General features: G+C 47.8%; 1 protein-coding gene across 5 annotated transcripts; it reads right to left on the bottom strand.

Annotated features, from left to right (window-relative positions):
- Window positions 1-1,605: 1,605 nt before the first annotated feature.
- CASP2 (caspase 2) lies at window positions 1,606-19,132 on the bottom strand. 5 transcript variants are annotated; one of them, XM_032643646.1, is made up of 11 exons: window positions 18,976-19,132; window positions 15,815-15,965; window positions 15,115-15,282; window positions 14,892-14,973; window positions 13,991-14,085; window positions 13,537-13,713; window positions 7,776-7,904; window positions 7,536-7,626; window positions 4,443-4,592; window positions 4,192-4,301; window positions 1,606-4,031 (listed from the first exon to the last, which is right to left on the bottom strand). In XM_032643646.1, the coding sequence occupies exons 1-11, from the start codon at window positions 19,047-19,049 to the stop codon at window positions 3,900-3,902; spliced, it is 1,359 nt and encodes a 452-aa protein (XP_032499537.1). In that variant the 5' UTR covers window positions 19,050-19,132; the 3' UTR covers window positions 1,606-3,899. The 5 variants fall into 5 exon arrangements, with proteins under 5 accessions (XP_032499537.1, XP_032499539.1, XP_032499536.1 ...); XM_032643648.1 differs by lacking the exon at window positions 13,537-13,713 and having other exon boundaries at window positions 18,976-19,116; XM_032643645.1 differs by having other exon boundaries at window positions 1,606-4,592; window positions 18,976-19,114.
- Between the last annotated feature and the right edge of the window lie 15 nt (window positions 19,133-19,147).

Genomic DNA, 19,147 nt, shown 5'->3' on the forward strand with positions numbered 1-19,147 from the left:
TGACGCCCTCCTGGCCTGTGGGAGGATGGTGTAAAGCTGCACAGCCCCTGGGAGATGCACCGAGCCCTCGGGCAACTATAGCTGTTATGAACCTCTTTGCCTCAGACCACTTTCCCCTTCTGCTCATATCCCATCTGCCCCATTTCTTCCTGTTTTCCTCTTCCCTATTATAGGAAACAGGATGGGGGAGGGCAGCAAACGGCCACCCCCAGCTCAGGGATGGGGTATAATTTTAGAAAATCCCCTGGCAGAGGGGACAGAGCTCTGAAATTCAACCTGATACCCTTATTCAAGGGTGGGGCAGGAAGGACGTGGAATCCAGCTCAGCATATGCTGCTCTTTAATCCCCAACACACCGGCCTCCCGAACTCTTTCCTTCCACTATTCCAGTGCCCCTCCCTGGGGCTGTGTCTCCACCTCCCACCCCTGGAGAAGGTCCCCGGGTCAGTGCCCCTCCTCCACCCAGTGATGTTTCAGCCCAGCTTCATCCCTGTTAACCCTTCCTCCTCTGGACTCCTGGACAAGCTTCCTTCCCCCAAGGTCCACAGCAGCTTCCTACCACAATGCTCCAACAGAACGTGTTAGCCCCCCGTAGCCCATCTGCATGCGTACACCCACCTCTCTGGGCGTAGACACATCACACACCGAGAACTCCCAGGTTACACAGCCCACTGCTTAGACCTCTTCCATGCTGCCCGAGAATTCTCTTACGACCTATGCCCACCCTGGAAAACCTTAAATCCAAATTGGATCACGTGAGATCGGAAATTCTAGGATCCTCACCCTATTCTAGCTCAACCTGTTTCTCCAGCCTCCATCCCATAATCTAAGCAATCCAGAACTAACACCGCTTGCCAGTGACTCTTCCATCTCTTCTGACCATGAGGAGTCCCAGTGCTGGTAGCCATATTTTGGGGTTGCCTGTGGCCACGACAATGGAGATGGGCTCATCCAAGGTGTGGATCTGGTTGTATAAAAAAGATCTGGCAGGGCTTCCCTGGTGGTGCAATGGTTGAGAGTCTGCCTGCCAACGCAGGGGACACGGGTTCGTGCCCCGGTCCAGGAGGATTCCCGCATGCCGTGGAGCGGCTGGGCCTGTGAGCCATGGCCACTGAGCCTGCGCGTCCGGAGCCTGTGCTCCGCAACGGGAGAGGCCACAACAGTGAGAGGCCCGCGTACCGCAAAAAAAAAAAAAAAAAGACATCTGCAGATGAAACATCTGTAGTGAAAACAAACACTTCATTAATATAAAAACAAAACTTCAGGGCTTCCCTAGTGGCGCAGTGGTTGAGAGTCCGCCTGCCGATGCAGGGGACACGGGTTCGTGCCCCGGTCCGGGAAGATCCCACATACCGCGGAGTGGTTGGGCCCGTGAGCCATGGCCGCTGAGCCTGCGCGTCGGGAGCCCGTGCTCCGCAACGGGAGAGGCCACAACAGTGAGAGGCCCGTGTACTGCAAAAAAATAAAAATAAAAAAGATCTGGCAGCAAAACAAGAGGTGTTCGGCTCTGGGTATGCCTTGTGAGGTGGTGAGGAACGCTGTAAGAAGCTAAGGCAATGGAAGTAAGTGGGCTTTAGACACAGATTATCTACAGCTACGGAGACGTCAGGCACACATCGGTAATAAATATGAGCGTTTATTTGGCACCAGATGGCAATACAAAATCCTGGCAGTGGGAAGAGGAAAGGTTCTGTCACCCAAACACTTCCATACGATACTGAGCTAAGGGCAGGACTCGGCAACAAGTCCCCGAAGCCCTGCAGAACGAGTATTCACTGAGCACCTGAGCCACGAGAGGCTGAGCACTGTGCCCGGAACCACACGAGGTGTGGAAAAAGTCCTACGTGTGACTTCTGTCTTCAGGAGCTAATAATACGAGTGGATAAAACAAAACGTGGGAAAATACAGAGTACAAATACTAAATTGGGTATTTTGCCAAAAGGGAAATTTTGTCAAAAAGTAGGAGTCTAGCTAGGGTCGCTTCCTTCCTTCCGCAAACATTTATTGAAGATCCAAGACGTCAGGCACTGGGTACACATTAGTGAACAAAAGAGACAAGGTTTCTGCTCTCATGGAGCTTAACGTGGAGACGGGAATGAACAAGTGAAGCACCCTAATTGATGATTACGCATTGTGATAAGTGCAATAAGGGGGATTAAACAGGACACAGTAATAAAGAAACACGATTCTTAGAGAGACAGAATGGCCTGGGAAGGCCTCCACAGCAAGGTGGCATTTAAGCTCAGACTTGAAGGATAAAGAAAGAAGCCACCAGAGACAAGAGTAGACTCAGTGGACCCAGGAGTGTCTGATGGCCTCAGGCAGCAAAGGCCTCAGAATGTCTGAGAAACTGAGGACAGCAGTGGGTTACGGGGAAATCAGCACTTAGTGAGGCCCTGCAGGCCAAGGTAAAGAGTCTGGATTTTATTTGAGGTGTGATAGGAAACCAGAGGGTTCCAAGCAGGGGAGTAACAGCATCAGATTTATACTTAAAAACCCAAACCAATGGGCTTCCCTGGTGGCGCAGTGGTTGAGAGTCCGCCTGCCGATGCAGGGGACACGGGTTCGTGCCCCGGTCCGGGAAGATCCCATATGCTGCGGAGCGGCTGGGCCCGTGAGCCATGGCCGCTGAGCCTGCACGTCCGGAGCCTGTGCTCCGCAACGGGAGAGGCCACAACAGTGAGAGGCCCGCGTACCCCAAAAAAAAAAAAAAAAAAAAAAAAAGAATAGGGAAGTTTCATAAAAGCACAGATAAAGATGGCTTCTAGGGTGAACAAATAACATATATAGCAGTGGTCTCCCTGAAATGGAAAGTCATAACAGGAAGGGGAAATAGGCCACGTAAAATCAAGAGGGGATTTAATACTGAAGCAGAAAGAGGGAACAAGGTACTAGACATCGCATCCTTGAGCAGCCAAATGATCCAATTAAGCAGTATTTCAGACAGAGCTGGGGGCAGCAGTAAACAGGATGAGACGAAGGGGGAGAGGGGAGAAACAGGAAGCAGGGAGATAACCAGGAAGCTTTTATAGAGGGGACACTTCACAGGAAGAAAAACGAGGATAAGGTGACAGATTACAGAGTATGAGCAAGCCCGCCACTTTTATCTACCTCTGCCGACTCCCGCAGGGCTCATTTCAGGTGCAAAGCTCGGAGAAAGGACAACGGATTAGAAGATCTTTGAAACGTCTATGGGCAAAGATCAACAGGCGACAGATACAAGGCATCCAAACCCTAACCCCTGCTGAACGCTGGATTCCCTGAGCCCCAAGGAGCCAAGAGTGGAGTTGAGAAGACAGTCCTTCCGGGGGGTGACGTTCTGGAACCGAAGGGAATGAATGCACAGGTACGGGCCTACCCACAGCAGCAGAGTGACTCCTGTCCTGCTCGGCCTTTTGAAACCAAATGAAAAAGGTCTATGTTAAACCAGGACACCTTCCAAACTCTCACTCTGAGACAAATGGGGCGGGGATGTGACAGAAAAGATGGGAGATGACCTCTGAGACAGCTCAACTAAAGTAATAAAAGCAATCACCAAACGCTTCCTACAAGAGCCCTGGGGGCAGAAACTGAACACAAACATGGAGGAAACCCACATGCCCTCTCCCCATCGAGACACTATGTTCGTAACATCACTTGCCAGGTCCCTCAACTGAGGCCAAACGCTCCAGGCAACCAGTCCAGCCGGAGCTGGTTCCACAGGGAGAGAGCCTCCCACGGGAGTAGCCGGCCTGTAGTCCGAGGTCAAAGATGGAGACGATGGGCGTGTGAAATGAGCCTGGGATATTCCCAATCCCTGAGGGGGAGGGACAGAAACCGTGCGTCCTGGAGACAGGAGGCTCTATCACACCTCCCATGGTCCAGCGGCCTCCCTGTGGCACAGGTGATGGGAGGCGGCATCACGTGGGAGGGTGTCCCGGGAAGAGATAGAGGTGGTGGCACAGAGTGCTACAGTACTCGGACATCTCCTTGCATCGGTGGAACTCCGTGCCCGGGGCGTAGCCTTCACGCTCCTTGATGAGCGCGTTCACCTGCAAAGGCAGAAACCCAGGGCTCACGGCTTGAGAATCAGGTGTTTCCATGATCCCAGAAGAGGAAGGGTAGGGAGACTGTGAAAAACAGGGCAGGGGCGGAGGAAGGTAGAACAGCGCGGGGACGCAGAAGGTTCCTGGCGCCACTGAGCCGACTCACCTCCACGAGCATGTCGGCTACATGCTTGTCACAGGCCCTCTCACAGAACACCTGGGCGAGGGCCTCCACGTACCAGGAGCCCCGCTTGGTGTTGCGCATGGCAGCGGTCCCTGCAACCAGGACAGCAGTGAGCACACAGGGAAGGTCCCGGGCACCCTCACACAGCTGGACGGACCCGCCGACACCCGCTCCCTCCGCAGTGGCGCAGAGAGACGCCACCTTTTGGATCTCTCCTTTGGAACTCACGATACCTCTGAGGCAGGCGTAGCCACAAATCATGTCCGAGCGAGTGGGGAGTCGCATCTTCAGCCCCTCCTCTTTACTGGCATCGCTCTCCTCGCACTCGGGGGATCGCTCATGGTTCTTCCCGTCTTGCTGGTCGACCCCACGATCCGTTTCATCTGTACAAAGGCAGATGGAGTGGACAGAGATGTTATTTCCTCTCTTGGGCCTGTCACAGGCAAGCCCGAGTTCCCTGCAACCTTGACTGGGAAGAACCATTTCCAGCTGTTGCCTCCAACCTGTGGCTGATGAATTAAAAAACAAACAAACAAACGGACACCATTACTCCCATTCCTCTGCCAGAGTACACCGATCACACAGAGGGTGCCCATGACAGGCCGGACACCGTGCCCAAGCACATGCACTTATACAGAGTCCGAGCTCTGTCCACGCTGTGTAAGACAGGACAAGTGCTGAATCAAATACTCCTCGTAAACAGAATGAAAAGCCATCTGTGTCCATGATTCACTTGTTCAATCGTCAATATTCCTGGAAGTCAAAGTGCTCCTTATTGCAATACACAATAAAATATTGATATATTTAGTTTTATTATGTAAAAAAAACAAGAAACCAAAAATATGATTACTACACTTATGCCATATGAAAACTACAACCTCAAATCTATCAATAAACAAATTATAAAACTAAGCATGATCAGCTGTTTTCCGGGTGTTTTGGGTATTTTAAAATCACTTATTATTAATTTCATAAGCCACATTGTAGCTGGCAGGCAAAATTTAAGAGAAATTTAAAGAAACTTAAAATTGGGATAATTTGACTATTTTCTCCTACACAATGTAAAAAGAACACTATTATTCAATATACAGATTCTCAACATACCCTGAGCACACATCCAACCTCCTGACCTAGGCCTTATCTACCCCAACACATGTTCTCTGATGCTGTTGTCGTGGGGGCGGTAGGAAAGACACAGGACACACGGCCGTCACGCCGAAGGTGAAGGAGCAAGTATGCTTTCTTACACCTCCCTCTCCATAGGACCCCCAAGACAGCCTGAAACGGGAGTGAGGCTTGAAGGTCTGTGCAGAAAATGACCAAGATTCACTGATCCAATAAAAATTTACTGAGCAACTTCCATATGCCAGGCACTGTTTTTGTTTGAGGCCCTATGGATATAGTGAAGAAAAAGTCCCTGCCCTTCTGGAGCTTACACTCCAGTTTAGGAGCCAGTCATCCGGGGTGGGGCGGTCCTTCTAACAGGCATCAATTATGTTAACTGAATAGAGCGGAAGACAGTTGAGCTCGGGCTTTCAAAGGAAGAGCTGGCTACCAGTCATGCCTTGAAGGATGTAATTGTAGAGAGAAGATTCACGTTAGCCCAGAAGAGAGCAATTCTTCCCTATCCAGGTCTAGTATTTGTATATAATCTCTGAACGTAGGAGAAAATGATCATGAACATGTTTATTTGCTTTTACTTTGCTAGTGACACCTCCTAAAGGAAATAGGCCAAGCTGAATGTGTCCCTCAAGAGAAAGGAGCCTCCTCCCTTGTCTTTGTGTCTCAGATCTATTAACCAATAAATGTTTTTTTTCACAGTATCCCCATATATGTTTTTTATATTATTGCTACGCTTTTTAGGCAGATTAATTTCCATCCATTCATTCAATATTTATGAAGTGCTACTACATATCAGGTAGTGCTCTGAGCCTGGGGATACAGCAGGTGCATAAAAAAGTAAGTTCCTGCCTGCACATACTCTTTTCTTAGCACTTTTCCCTGCCATGGTAATCGTCCTGAAAAAAAAAATTTATCGCATCATTTCTTACTTAAGCTCCCAATAGCTCTGTACTATTATCTGTCAAAGTCCAAAGTCCAAAATCTGAGCTGTAGCTAAAGGTATATGATCACGTGGTCAGCCACATCCCATTACATATGACTGATGCAGGTACGCAGTTTTTAAATTAGATTCGGGTATACTTCTGGCTCAGCACACCTTTTTTTGGGTGGGGGACGGGGATATCTTTTTAATCTTGGTATGCTTGTCATTGCATTCCCCCCTTTTCCCTGAAAGGATCTATCTGTTACTCCACACCCATGTAAAAAATGTATTATTTGAATGCTTGGACAAAGTGACCTTTAAATCAAACTACAAGCCCCTTAGGGGCACGGATCACGTCCTAACAGTCAGAGCTGGTACTTTCCGCGGATTTCCTATGGGCCAGGTACTGTGCTAAGGAAGTCCTTCATACGAACCATTTCACTTAAGCATCACAACAGCCTGACCTTATGAAGTAGGTCTGATGATTATCTACATTTTATACTGAGGAAACTCAGGTGCAGGGACATTGAGCAACTTCTCAATGAACCTGACATAACTAGCCAGTGGTAGAGGCAGAATTTGACTCCACATTGAGAGCTTTTAGTTATTACTGTTTTCCTCCAAGATGAGAGGCAGGCCTCCAGTCTTTTGAGCCTAGTCGGGGAGTCCTGGCTCTTCAAGGGGTAAAAGAGACTGCGTGCAAGAAAGAAGAGGGACGGCAGCAGCTCACGGAAGAGCACGAGCCAGAGGCTGACACGGGGCTTCTGCACTGCTTTCCTGCGTGACACGTGAGTGCCACAGAGAAGGGAGGAGACGAGAACGCAGTGTAGCTGAGATGAGAAGTAAAAGGAGAAGGTGGAAAGGGGGAGGAGAGGTGGAGAAAAAAAAGAGGAAGAGGATAAAGTGAGAGGGCTAGGAAGCAGAGACAGCCGGAAAATCCTTAACTGGAATGAGTAACCAAAAAAGCACATCAGTGTTAATAAGCACAGAAAGAAGGAAGCGTCCTCAGGAAAGAAGGCGAAGACACCGGCAGAGAGCGTCTGCAGGACAGGACGTGGCAGGTGCACAGGGCTGACCAACCTGAGAGCCAGGGGCTGCCCAAGTCCCAGCACACCCCATGCATTGGGAGACACTTACAGAGCAAGAGAGGCGGTGGCAGCAGTGAACAGAAGGAGGTGCCCAAGGGATCCGATAGCACCTGAGAGGAGCAAACAGGAAAGTGAGAGCGGGTGGGAGGCTGCCCAGGAGCCACACCCAGGTGCTGGTCTGCCAGGGCACTCACCTCCACGGCAGGCCTGGATGAAGAACATTTTCGGTTTGTTCTGTAGGCTCGGGCAGTTGGCATTGTCAAACAGCCGGAAAACCTCTTGTAGCTGCCAGAAACAAACAAGGGAGAAGGGAGGTTGGTGGTCAGTGGGATCTCCTGAGTCCTACACGCAACAGCAGCCATCACTGGAGAGAGGGGCAGGCGGGAGGTGAAGCGGCCCAGCTTGCAGAGCTGCGGCCGCGGGACGGCACGCACCTGAAGCAGCGTGCCGTCCACGCCATAGACACCGCCCTCCATGCCGTGGGAGAGGAGCGCCACTATGCAGGAGTCCATGACACGGTGAGCGGGTAGCTGGGCAAAATCCCGGAGCTTCTCTTGCATTTCCTAGAAGAAAGACAGCTTTCAGCATTGTTCACTAGTCAGCACCAATGTAAGCTTTTCTTCAGTGTCTGAAACCCTAAGCTATTAGAAGGTACAGCGTGTTCCCTACATTCCTGTGGTCAATGGTAAGTGAAGTCAGAGATGCACCAGAAGACTGCATGACTTCAGACAAAATTCTGAATATAATTTTACAATTCACAGGCTCACTGAGGTATGCTAAGAACTCCTGGATCAAAGCAAGTTATTAAGGAAGCTACTCATGCACGAGCTAGCTAACTTTATCCATTCTCCCATCATCAACCTCATCCTTCTTCAGAGCGTATGCCCTTGTATATAAATGGCACAAGGGGGACCGCCGGGTAAACTGTAACAGCTACAAGAACTGCTGTGTGACAGAGGGCTCACAGGATCGTGAGAGTAGAGAACAGCAGTACTCCTTTGCTGTTGTCTGTCTGAGAATTCAAGTTCCCGGAGACAGTGATGATGCCTGTATAAAACGCTTTGTCCATGGAAGAACACACTCATGGAGGATTCTGTACAGGGTCATAACTACATATATGGGCCAAGGGATCAGAGAGACCTCAGCTGGATCCCTAGGTTCATAAATTAGAACAAGTTATTTAGCCCCTCAAGCCTCTAGTACCCATTTTGTAAGACAATGAAGCGTACATTTCCTCCAAGTTTGTAAAGATTAAATGAGATATGGCATAGAAAGGACTTATCACTATGTCTGGCACATACTGCAAAGATCTGCCATTACAATGTGCTTGTCTAATGAAGGGTAACAATATTATTTTTTTCAAAGAAACCGTGTAGTCTAACTTAAGAATCTTTTTGATCTTGCACTAGACTGCCATATATGAATAACACTCTAACTGAAGCATTATACCTAACAGTACAATAATACGATACCAACTTTTAAACCTATGTCTCCCTCTACAACTCAAGATGTCTGGATTGTCTCTGAGAGGAGCAGAGAGAAAACAGGCTCATTTTACTATGAACTTGATCAAAATATAATGAAGAATATTTTATCTAGGCAGAACAGTTACAGTACACGTATATCTAACAGTCCATACACAGCCCCCAGTAAAACACACACTTGTGTAATACATTGCGGTGGTTCTCCAAGTGCGGCCCCTAAAACAGCAGCATCGGCATCACCGGGGAACCTGTTAAGAACTGCAGAGTCTTGGCCCCCAGCAAACTGTGTTTTCACAAGCCCTCCAGGTAATTCTGATGTGCTAACGTTTGACAACTGCTTATCTGTTTGGAATAGTTCTGTTTGCACATAACTGAGATTTAATAAGAGACTTGAAAGTCTGCAATTTCACTGGGAATGGAGAAACTGGATGTGCTGAAAGAGCCTGTGTATTTTCTGAGCAAAGAGAACCCGACCATAATACTGGAGATCTTAAGGTAATAAAAGATATCCAAAATTCATTCATTTTAAGAATATATCATCTCAAGAGCCCACTGCCCCTCTGGAGTTGACTGTAACAGAATTTAACATGTAATAGGTGAAGTTCATTTTGCTCCAAGGAGGGAATAAATATACAGGTTAGGCATTATAAGGAGCATTTTGCACTTAAGTGAGATTACTAGGTCAGTAAATAAAAGACAACAAAGCCCGAAGTTAAGAACACATGGGCTTTGTAACTGAATTTAATAAGATTAAACCATTCAATCAATGGGGGTTAGTCATTTGGGGAAATTTTTCCGAAAGTAGCGTAGCTTAAAATAGGATCTCTAGATCTATTTCTGATAAACTTACAGAACTTCTATAAATAGCAGGGCTCTTAACACTTCCAAGTGTTTTTGGCTGGGGGACACAGAAGAATAACCTGTGAACTCCCTGAAATGATACCCCAAATTTTACTGGCAGCTGTATTTTCCAGAGATGACCCATGGCTTACCCCTATACCCTCAAATCCGTATGTGACCAAATGCAAGTTACAAACCAATACCACGACATGGTGAAAGGAAACCTGCCACTTTAAAGTGTATCTCATTTCCTAATATACAATAAACTGTAATTCTAGAACTAGTAAAACTCATGAGGTAGATGCAAGAAGAAAAGACTCTGATGATGAACGGAAGCACTGAACACCTACATGAGCGGTGAGGATAATAGCGTGCTCTCCAGCACTGTCAGGCGAAATGGTTCTCTGAGACTACACTGTCTCCAATTTTTCAATGGAATTATCTCTAAAGCAAAAAGGAATAGTATGGGGAGAAAAAGAGGATCTAAATTTTCTTGGTTCTGTCTCTTTGCTCACCAAATAATTATATAAAAGACTTGAGGGACTTCCCCTGAGGTCCAGTGGTTAAGACTCAACGCTTCCACTGCAGCGAGCACAGGTTCAATCCCTGGTCGGGGAACTAAGATCCTGCATGCCTTGTGGCATGGCCAAAAAGTTTAAAAAAAAAAAAAAAAGAATCGAGCCCCTTGAGATGTTCTATCAGAAAGATAGTATCGTGTACAGATGCCTAGCGCACCAAATTATCACACCCACTGTCGCTACCTGGTTTTAACTGCATCTGAAAGTTCAATTGGCCACTGTCAGAAATTGATCCTGCAATGTCCTCCTCCTGTTTCTGAATCTCCAGAGCTGAGGACTAGCATACATGGAGGGCGATATCCCAAAGGTTCAGTCCTAGCCCTTTTGCTTTTTCTCAAAGATCATAATCTCTCATTACTTGAAGTCTTTTTCCTACACAAGTAGTTCCCAAATTTACATCTTTGGCCCTGACTTCCTCTGAGGCCCTCAATTCCTTACGTTCTCCATCTTCTTCCATAGGTAGTTATTTAATCACAAAGCACTGACAGTACAATCATGCCATTATACTATTTTTCACATATATTCTTTTCCTTTTGGTCCACTATCCCGTCCAGGCCCCCACCATCTCATACTGACATTATGATATTAACCCCAAACTGTATTCCCTGCCACTGGTCTCTACCTCATTCATTACTGTCATGTTAATCTTCCTGAATCATCACTGTGAATGCGTCACCTTTCTATTCAAAAACCACTAACGATGTGCTAATGTCAACACAAGGAAGTCCAATTCCTTTGGGAAGACATTCAAGGCCCTGTGCATTCTGGTCGCTTTTTCTCCAATCTCGTTGTGGGAACTCCTGTGCCCTAGACATTTGGTTCATCCACAAGGTCCCTAACACACACATTTCTAATCTGTATGCTGTTCTCCCTGTGTAGGACCCCTTCACTCCTCCTTTCTTGCCTCAGTAGCTTCCATCCTTCATGGGCAGCTTAAGTCTTACATCCTCCACTTATCCTTCTGACCACATCTACCCAGGTGATGGTTTCTTCCTCTTAACTACTGTAGAAGACACTGTCTCTAGTCTTTTGTTGTCCTTAGGAAATAAGGGGATGTGCCCCCTTTTTTTTTTTTAAACTGATGTCAAGACTCCCTCATCTAACTGAGGTCCCTTGAACTCAAGGTCCACATTAAAAAAATCTCTGGCAGCTAACATAGTTGCCCCCCGTTATAAGGTGCTCAAAATTGAACTCCACTGCAATTCAAGTTGTAGAACAACGTAACCAGAGAATCAGAATCCAACAGGTCCTGGAATCTGCATCAGGGAATGGCATTTGTGAAGTGGGCCCATAGGCCCATCAAAGTTACCGTCTCTAAGATAAGAATCAGTAGTACACAGCTGACCTGGTGCTTAGTGATGTATCTTTAACTATCAAGCACATAAAATCCCTTACCAACTGCAAAAAATTTGGAAAACCGTGACATAATAAATTCCTAGTAAAAAAAAAAAAGGACTAGACCAAAAGCTGTAAAGAAATGTAAATCACATTCATTTTGTTAAGTGACCTTCTAATAGGATTCGCTCTGTAAGAATTACAGCTGTTGTCCCACCTTTATTCCCTTCATGCCCAGCAGCTCTCTCAGGAAAGCATATGACCTATGTGAATACTTGATGTAGAAAGGAGCTGTTCCAGCCATGGCTTTGAAGCAAGGGTGGGTTTACTTCTTTGCCTGAAGTAATTATTATTACCAGCTATTATTGGGAAGCTGGTAATAGCATGTAAAGAACAACATTCAGGTCCCTACCAATGAATCTGGCCTTACCCCAAATTTAGCAAATACACAATTATTCTCACAGAAGCAAGACAGCTGAGAAATAGAAATGAAGACCACAGACAATGCTGACCATCCTACCTCAATAGACCAAAGAGAATCTTCTAGAAACCTTAATTTTACCATGGATATTCCCAAAGGCAAGTTTAGGAAAGCACTATTATTCTGAATCAAAATAAAGAATTAGTATTAATTTACCAATGGACTATTTTCAACTTCAAAACAGAACTACCTAAAGGTAACAAAGTCAGTGGTACAGCTCGGTAACTGAGGCTGAAGGGGACTAACTCCTAACAAGAATGCTTATGACCTGCAGGAACCTAGCTCAGAAGTAATCTACGCTAAGATCTGTCTTGTGGCCACACAACTGATAAGAATAGGTTATGTTAGGGACTTCCCTGGTGGCGTAGTGGTTAAGAATCCGCCTGCCAATGCAGGGGACATGGGTTTGAGCCCTGGTCTGGGAAGACCCCACGTGCCGTGGAGCAACTAAGCCCGTGAGCCACAACTACCGAATCCCGCGCACCTAGAGCCCGTGCTCTGCAGCAAGAGAAGCCACCGCCATGAGAAGCCCGCGCACCGCAGCGAAGAGTAGCTCCCGCTCGCTGCAACTAGAGAAAGCCCGCGCGCAGCAACAAAGACCCAACACAGCCCAAAGAAAAAAAAAATAATAGGTTAATTCATGAAATGACCACAAAACAGTATTTACCAGGACAATTCTAGCAAACTTTCATTTGTAGGAATTTTATCTGCCAACGTAATCTTGAGAACTGGACTCCTAGGCAGCAACGTCAACCAAGAAGGCACTGTCCTGTGTAACCCTGACTTATAAATATCTTTTCTTAGTTGGTTGGGTGCATATCAGTATCTCACCTCCTGAGGGACTGGGAATCAAGTTGCTGAGCATGTAAAAGTGAGAACCCGACCCTGGACTATTCTTACTCAGGGAGCGCACAGCCACCCTGAGAAGTCAACACCCAGGCAGCTGGCTGGCCTGAATCCTTTCTCTCTTTTCTTTTGTTTTCTTTTTATTATTTATTTTTTGGCTGTGTTGGGTCTTCATTGCTGCGCACGGGGTTTCTCTAGTTGCGGCGAGCGGGGGCTACTCTTCTTTGCGGTATGTGGGCTTCTCATTGCAGTGGCTTCTCTTGTTGCGGAGCATGGGCCCCAGGCACACAGGCTTCAGTAGTTGCGGCAGGCGGGCTCAGTAGTTGTGGCTCGTGGGCTCCAGAGCACAGGCTCAGTAGCTGTGGCGCACGGGCTCAGTTGCTCCACTGCATGTGGGATGTCCCCTGCATGGGCAGGCGGATTCTCAACCACTGCGCCACCAGGGAAGCCCTTTTTTTTTTTTTTAAAACTAGATTGCAAGATGGGCGGCAGAACACAGCAAGTTGAAGGTAGGGAGAGAACATAACTCTAGCGAGGCACAACCCAGCAGGCAGAGGAGCATGGACGTTCCTGGCCCCCAAGTGTTGCCCCGTTCTCTAATGCACACGTCAGCGTGTCCTGCCTCGGGTACCTGTGCAGTCTGGTCAAGAAGAACATGAACTTTGTAGCCCAAGAGCTTGAAGAGGGTGACTAGAGTGCTGTGGTCCACATCCCCTCCAGAGCGGAATTCCAGGTCTTTCTCGCCAGTGAAGTGCACGTTGCTCAGCACCAGTGCCAGGCCACGAGGCCGAGACTGCAACCTATAGGCCTGGGGAGGGGAGGCCGATTAGACCGTGAGCTTCTTGAGGACAGAAACTATGCCTCCCCCACTAGGCGAGGCATTTCAAGAAAACACAGACATCACGTTCTTCTTCTTAATCCCACCAGGTCAAGTATAGAAATACCCACAGAACACATTCAATCAGCAATTACTTTCTGACTAATAAAGGCAGGAAAGAAATGCATATACACAACCTAAGTTCAGATGCCCAGGAAGGTTATCTCATTTCCCAACGCTTTTCCTCCTGCCATTTTGCAAGACTCACCAGCTGGTAGTGCGCTTGATAAAACTCAGGAGTGCAAGACTTCACCTGAAGGCCGGGAGGCCCATCTCCATGGTCTAGGGAGCGTTCCACTGTATCTGCGGCACAGAGAGCAGAAAAGCTAGCGCACAACCTACACAGCAATCCTAGTGCTTCACTGTAACTTCAGGCACCCTTTTCGTAATTACTGGCCTGGCTCACCACCCTTGTCTGTAAGCTCTATGGGGGCAGAGACCCTGTTTGCTTTTGCTCATCACGGGATCCTCTGCACTTAGCCTGCGTATAGTAGTAGGTGCTCAACTCAGTGAATGACTGAACGGGGTATATGATAAAACCCTTGTTCTAATCACTAGGCTACTCAATCAGCAGGGTAGAGGCCCATGATGTAGTCTTTCCTCATCGTAAAATAACTAAGCTTGGGCTTCCCTGGTGGCGCAGTGGTTGGGAGTCCGCCTGCCGATGCAGGGGACGCAGGTTCGTGCCCCGGTCCGGGAGGATCCCACATGCCGCGGAGCGGCTAGGCCCATGAGCCATGGCCGCTGAGCCTGTGCGTCCGGAGCCTGTGCTCCACAACGGTGAGAGGCCCGCGTACCACAAGAAAGAAAAAAAAAAAAAAAACAAAAAACTAAGCTTTACAGAGGAGATAGGCCAATTACGTGCAGGAACTTCCTACCTGCACAAGTTGCTTCAAGGGCCGATCACCATTAAAAAACCATCTATGACGGAAGAAGAAGAACAGGCCCAACCCAGAGCCCATCTGAACTGTCCTGCTGGCCCCAACAAATTCACTAAGGAAACCGTTCCAATATGAACGAAAATAGGGTTCACACTGGGGCAAAGTCAGACGCCAGTCAAGGAAGCGGAAGTTGATCTGCGGGACCCATTTTACGCCATCAGTTCTCACCTGGGGACAGGCGGCGCTGCTTGCTGGGGGGGCAGGACTCACACACTGGGAAAGGGAGACGCAAGTGGTAGTCGCAGCTCAACTGTAAGAAAGCAGGACCCCCCGTACCAGGCCTTAGGGAGCTGGTCCAGCCCCAATAATACAGAAATCTAGTCCCGTTCCCCACTTCACCACAGTCTCAAAAATGCCCTTCCCAACACACCACGTGTCTAGGGCTCCATACCGGTGGGAGTATGTGCTGAAGACCAGCCAGGGTTGTGAGCAACAGGTCCTCCAGGTGACCCTGCTTGGTCTCCCTCAGGGCCACACAGAAGGCATCAAAAGCCTGGGGGCCCCTCTTGGGCAGCAAGTTGAGGAGTTCCACATTCTGGCTGAAACTGCACACCTTGGCCTACAATACAAGAATAAAACATGACATCACATTTACTTATCCAGCTGTAATTCTGTTTCTCCAGAGGAGCTTCCTAGTAACAGCAGCACCCATCTCTAAAACTCCTTTTACAGAAAAATATGTACGTGGGAAGTCCTTCCCCCATTATTCTTTTTTTTTTTTTTTTTTTTTTATGCGTTACGCGGGCCTCTCACTGTTGTGGCCTCTCCCGTTGCGGAGGACAGGCTCCGGACGCGCAGGCTCAGCGGCCATGGCTCACGGGCCCAGCCGCTCCGCGGCATGTGGGATCTTCCCAGACCGGGGCACGAACCCGTGTCCCCTGCATCGGCAGGCGGACTCTCAACCACTGCGCCACCAGGGAAGCCCCCCCATTATTCTTGAATTATATGTGTCTTCTGTTAAATGCTCTAGGGTAGAAGAGCATTTTCATTTCCTTAGTAAAGCACTACATCTTTTTCACACTTTACTATGCTCTGTTCCTCTTCCTACCACTAATATATTTACTTGGTTTTTCTCTTTTGCCTTCAGATACCTGAATGTGCTCCCTCATTTCCAAGGTGATAATGTCCTTCTCCAGGAGATGTTCTAACAGTTCGCTCAGCAACAGCTGTTTGGCCAGCACCACTCGGTTCTTTTTTAGAGCTTCCTGATGGTCAGGATGCATGCCATACACTCCCAGTATCCTACAGATAAAAGACAGAAAAGCTGTCAAGTACAAGATCTGGCACAGAGAAGTGGAACGGAAGAGGTGTGGGTAGGAGAAAGATAAAGAACAGGACTTACGGTAACTAAAATGAGACATATTTTATTGAACGTGCTTAAAATCATAGAAGTATTAAGCAGTAACACACTGATCATAAGGAAATGATATACAATCCTTTATGGAGGATGTTCAACTGAGACCATCTTCTGAGATGAATGGTCTGACGAGGGGAAATATCTATCGTGACAAAAATAATACACACATGAGTAGACATACAAGAAGGAATATTCCTCCATCTGACCGACCAATTTTCATTAAGGAGTATTCCAGAAAACATTTCACACTATTTATCTAAGCTGCTGACAGTGATATGAGTCTAAAATAATCCTTTTTTTATATATATATAAATTTTATTTATTTATTTATTTATTTTTGGCTGTGTTGGGTCTTCGTTGCTGCGTGCGGGCTTTCTCTAGTTGCGGTGAGCGGGGGCTACTCTTTGCTGCAGTGCGCGGGCTTCTCACTGCGGTGGCTTCTCTCGTTGCGGAGCACGGGCTCTAGGTACGCGGGCTTCATTAGTTGTGGCATGCGGGCTCAGTAGTTGTGGCTCGCGGGCTCTAGAGCACAGGCTCAGCAGTTGTGGTACACGGGCTTAGCTGTTCCGCGGCATGTGGCATCTTCGCGGAGCAGGGCTCGAACCCACGTCCCCTGCATTGGCAGGCGAATTCTCAACCACTGCGCCACCAGGGAAACCCCTCAACTATGGTTTTTAAAACGGTAAGCTCCTGTGACAAAATAACACTAGAAATGACCAGGATCCTATAAGAACCGAATTAAGTAAAAAATCTGACGGTAAGTCACAGTAGATAAATGCCAATGATGAAAACAATCAACATAACCTGAAATCACTCAAAGAGTTAAAGCATGTAAAGGCGAAATTATTTTGGGAATTTAGTTTACGAGGGATGTCTTCATTTCAAGGATTCCTTAGTTTTGCTATGCGCTTAGAAAGAGTTCAGCTTCTGTTGATGAACTCAAAGAATCCCATTTCCGGGTGAGAGGGAGACACACGAGGGAGGAGATATGGGGATATATGTATACGTATAGCTGATTCACTTTGTTATAAAGCAGAAACTAACACACTATTGTAAAGCAATTATACTCCAATAAAGATGTTATAAAGAAAATAAAAGAATCCCATTTCCAGTGTGTAATATCTATGTGCCTAATTTATATAAATCCAGGGTGTGGCAGCCTTCTTAGTCACAGTTTCCAAGTACATGACAACAGTAAAGACCTGACGGCAGTGAGAAAGGAATATGGTACCAGCTTCAGATTATAACTTTAAAAACCTATTTTAAAATGCATTCTGGGGGTTTCCCTGGTGGCGCAGTAGTTAAGAATCCACCTGCCAATGCAGGGGACACGGGTTCGAGCCCCGGTCTGGGAAGATCCCACATGCCGCGGAGCAACTAAGTCCCTGTGCCACAACTACTGAGCCCGTGCTCTAGAGCCTGCGAGCCACAACTACTGAGCCCATGTGCCACAACTACTGAAGCCCGCACGCCTAGAGCCCGTGCTCCGCAAAGAGAAGCCACGGCGAGAAGCCCGTGCACCGCAACGATGAGTAGACCCCGCTCGCCGCAACTACAGAAAGCCTGCACAGCAACAAAGACCCAATGCAGCCAAAAATAAATTAATAAAAAAATTAAAACAAAAACAAAAAGAATCACCTTGGAGCATACCAAAGCAGTTAAGAATGACAACATGTATGAACTCTGGTAAAAATAAGTGTTAATAGTTCAATCGCAAAATAACATCGTAGCTGGATTCTGGGTATTTCCTCAGGATACACACCAATGATGGGGTGGGTTTACTCGACTTTTTTCCCTTAATTTACCAGTAGCATTTTCTCCTTAAAACTTTCTCCTCCCTTGGTTTCCATGACACCATTTTCTCCAGTTTCCCTCTCTGCTTACTAGGTCCCCGTTTCCTTCACAGGACCTTTGGTCTGCCCTTAAATGTTGACATTCCATTAGGAAGCCCCCTCAAAAAGCCTCTCCCTACTCAGTATCATCCACACAATTCACTAATCGACTCCCCGTTCTTAACTCTAAGTTGTAGACTTGAATTTTCAATCAATAACTTATTAGGTTTAATCTGAAGCAGTATCCATTCTACACACACCTGCTCCTTGCAGGATTCCATACTACGGGGAGAGTCTCAAAGGTGGACTTTCCAAAAGTAACCACAATCACCTAGAACTTTAGGACACATTGGGAAAGGGGGGAGCGGGTGGAGGAAAGGACACAAAGAAGATTCTTAAGTCTTGACTCTGTGTCCTTCTGCAGGTTCTGGTTCCAAAGTCCTCAATTCATCACCTGGGTCTGGACCGGGAGGCATTAAAATATGTTATCCTGGGTGATGTCTGCCATGATACGATTTAACTGGGACAGAGGCTGAGACACTCGGAGCCTCGGGAACTTCCTTGTCTCAGAGTACACCCAAACCCCAAAATCTGTGTTGACTGCTGTGAAAATCTGGTCATTACACCCAACGCAATACGGATCATGATATATTCAATCCGAAACAAATGCACATCGGGCAGAATTCCGAGATCTGCAGGTCTCATCGGTTTTTATGAGTACAGAGTTTAGTTCCTCAAAAGGGAACCGAGAGAAAGAAAGAATCAAGAATCTTTTAAGAGAAACCGAGATTTAACAGGACTGGAAAGAGCTCGCCTGGTTCAGAGCCTCCGGGATTGGAAGAATGGAGGCTGGGGAGTCTTTGCTCGAGAGGGACGAGGCCCAGAAGAGATTCGCCCGCCCGCGCTCCCCTCGGGGGCTCAGCCGGCCTCCCACCCTTGGCTGGAAGCTTGGACACCGCGGCTTCCAGGGGCTCCGAGGGGAGGGGCGCCAGGGCCATACGCCTGAAACCCACGTCTCCCTCCCTGGGTCCCACTACGGACCCCTGGGACCCTCCCCACTCACCTGCGCCCCCTATCAGAGGTCATCAGCCCCTTTTGCTGGAGGGCGGACCGGCGGCCTGCGCTCGGCGCCGCCATTTCCCGGGCTGTGCGCGCACCGCCCACAACCCAAACAAACCGCGAGCCCTCTCGTCCACCGCATCCCTCCCCCGTCCGCCGGCGCGCAAAGCGCCTGC

This window comes from Phocoena sinus, chromosome 9, assembly GCF_008692025.1.
Source record: "Phocoena sinus isolate mPhoSin1 chromosome 9, mPhoSin1.pri, whole genome shotgun sequence".
Classification (NCBI taxonomy): domain Eukaryota; kingdom Metazoa; phylum Chordata; class Mammalia; order Artiodactyla; family Phocoenidae; genus Phocoena; species Phocoena sinus.

Bases quoted from the DNA above. Each gene is read 5' to 3' on its own strand.
- CASP2 (XM_032643645.1), bottom strand. From the start codon at position 19,049: ATGGCGGCGCCGAGCGCAGGCCGCCGGTCCGCCCTCCAGCAAAAGGGG. The intron at 14,974-15,114 runs GTATGGAGCCCT...GCTTTCTTACAG, and splicing joins TTCAGCACATACTCCCACCG to TTGAGCTGCGACTACCACTT. The intron at 7,627-7,775 runs GTGCGTGCCGTC...TGTTTCTGGCAG, and splicing joins TGGACGGCACGCTGCTTCAG to CTACAAGAGGTTTTCCGGCT.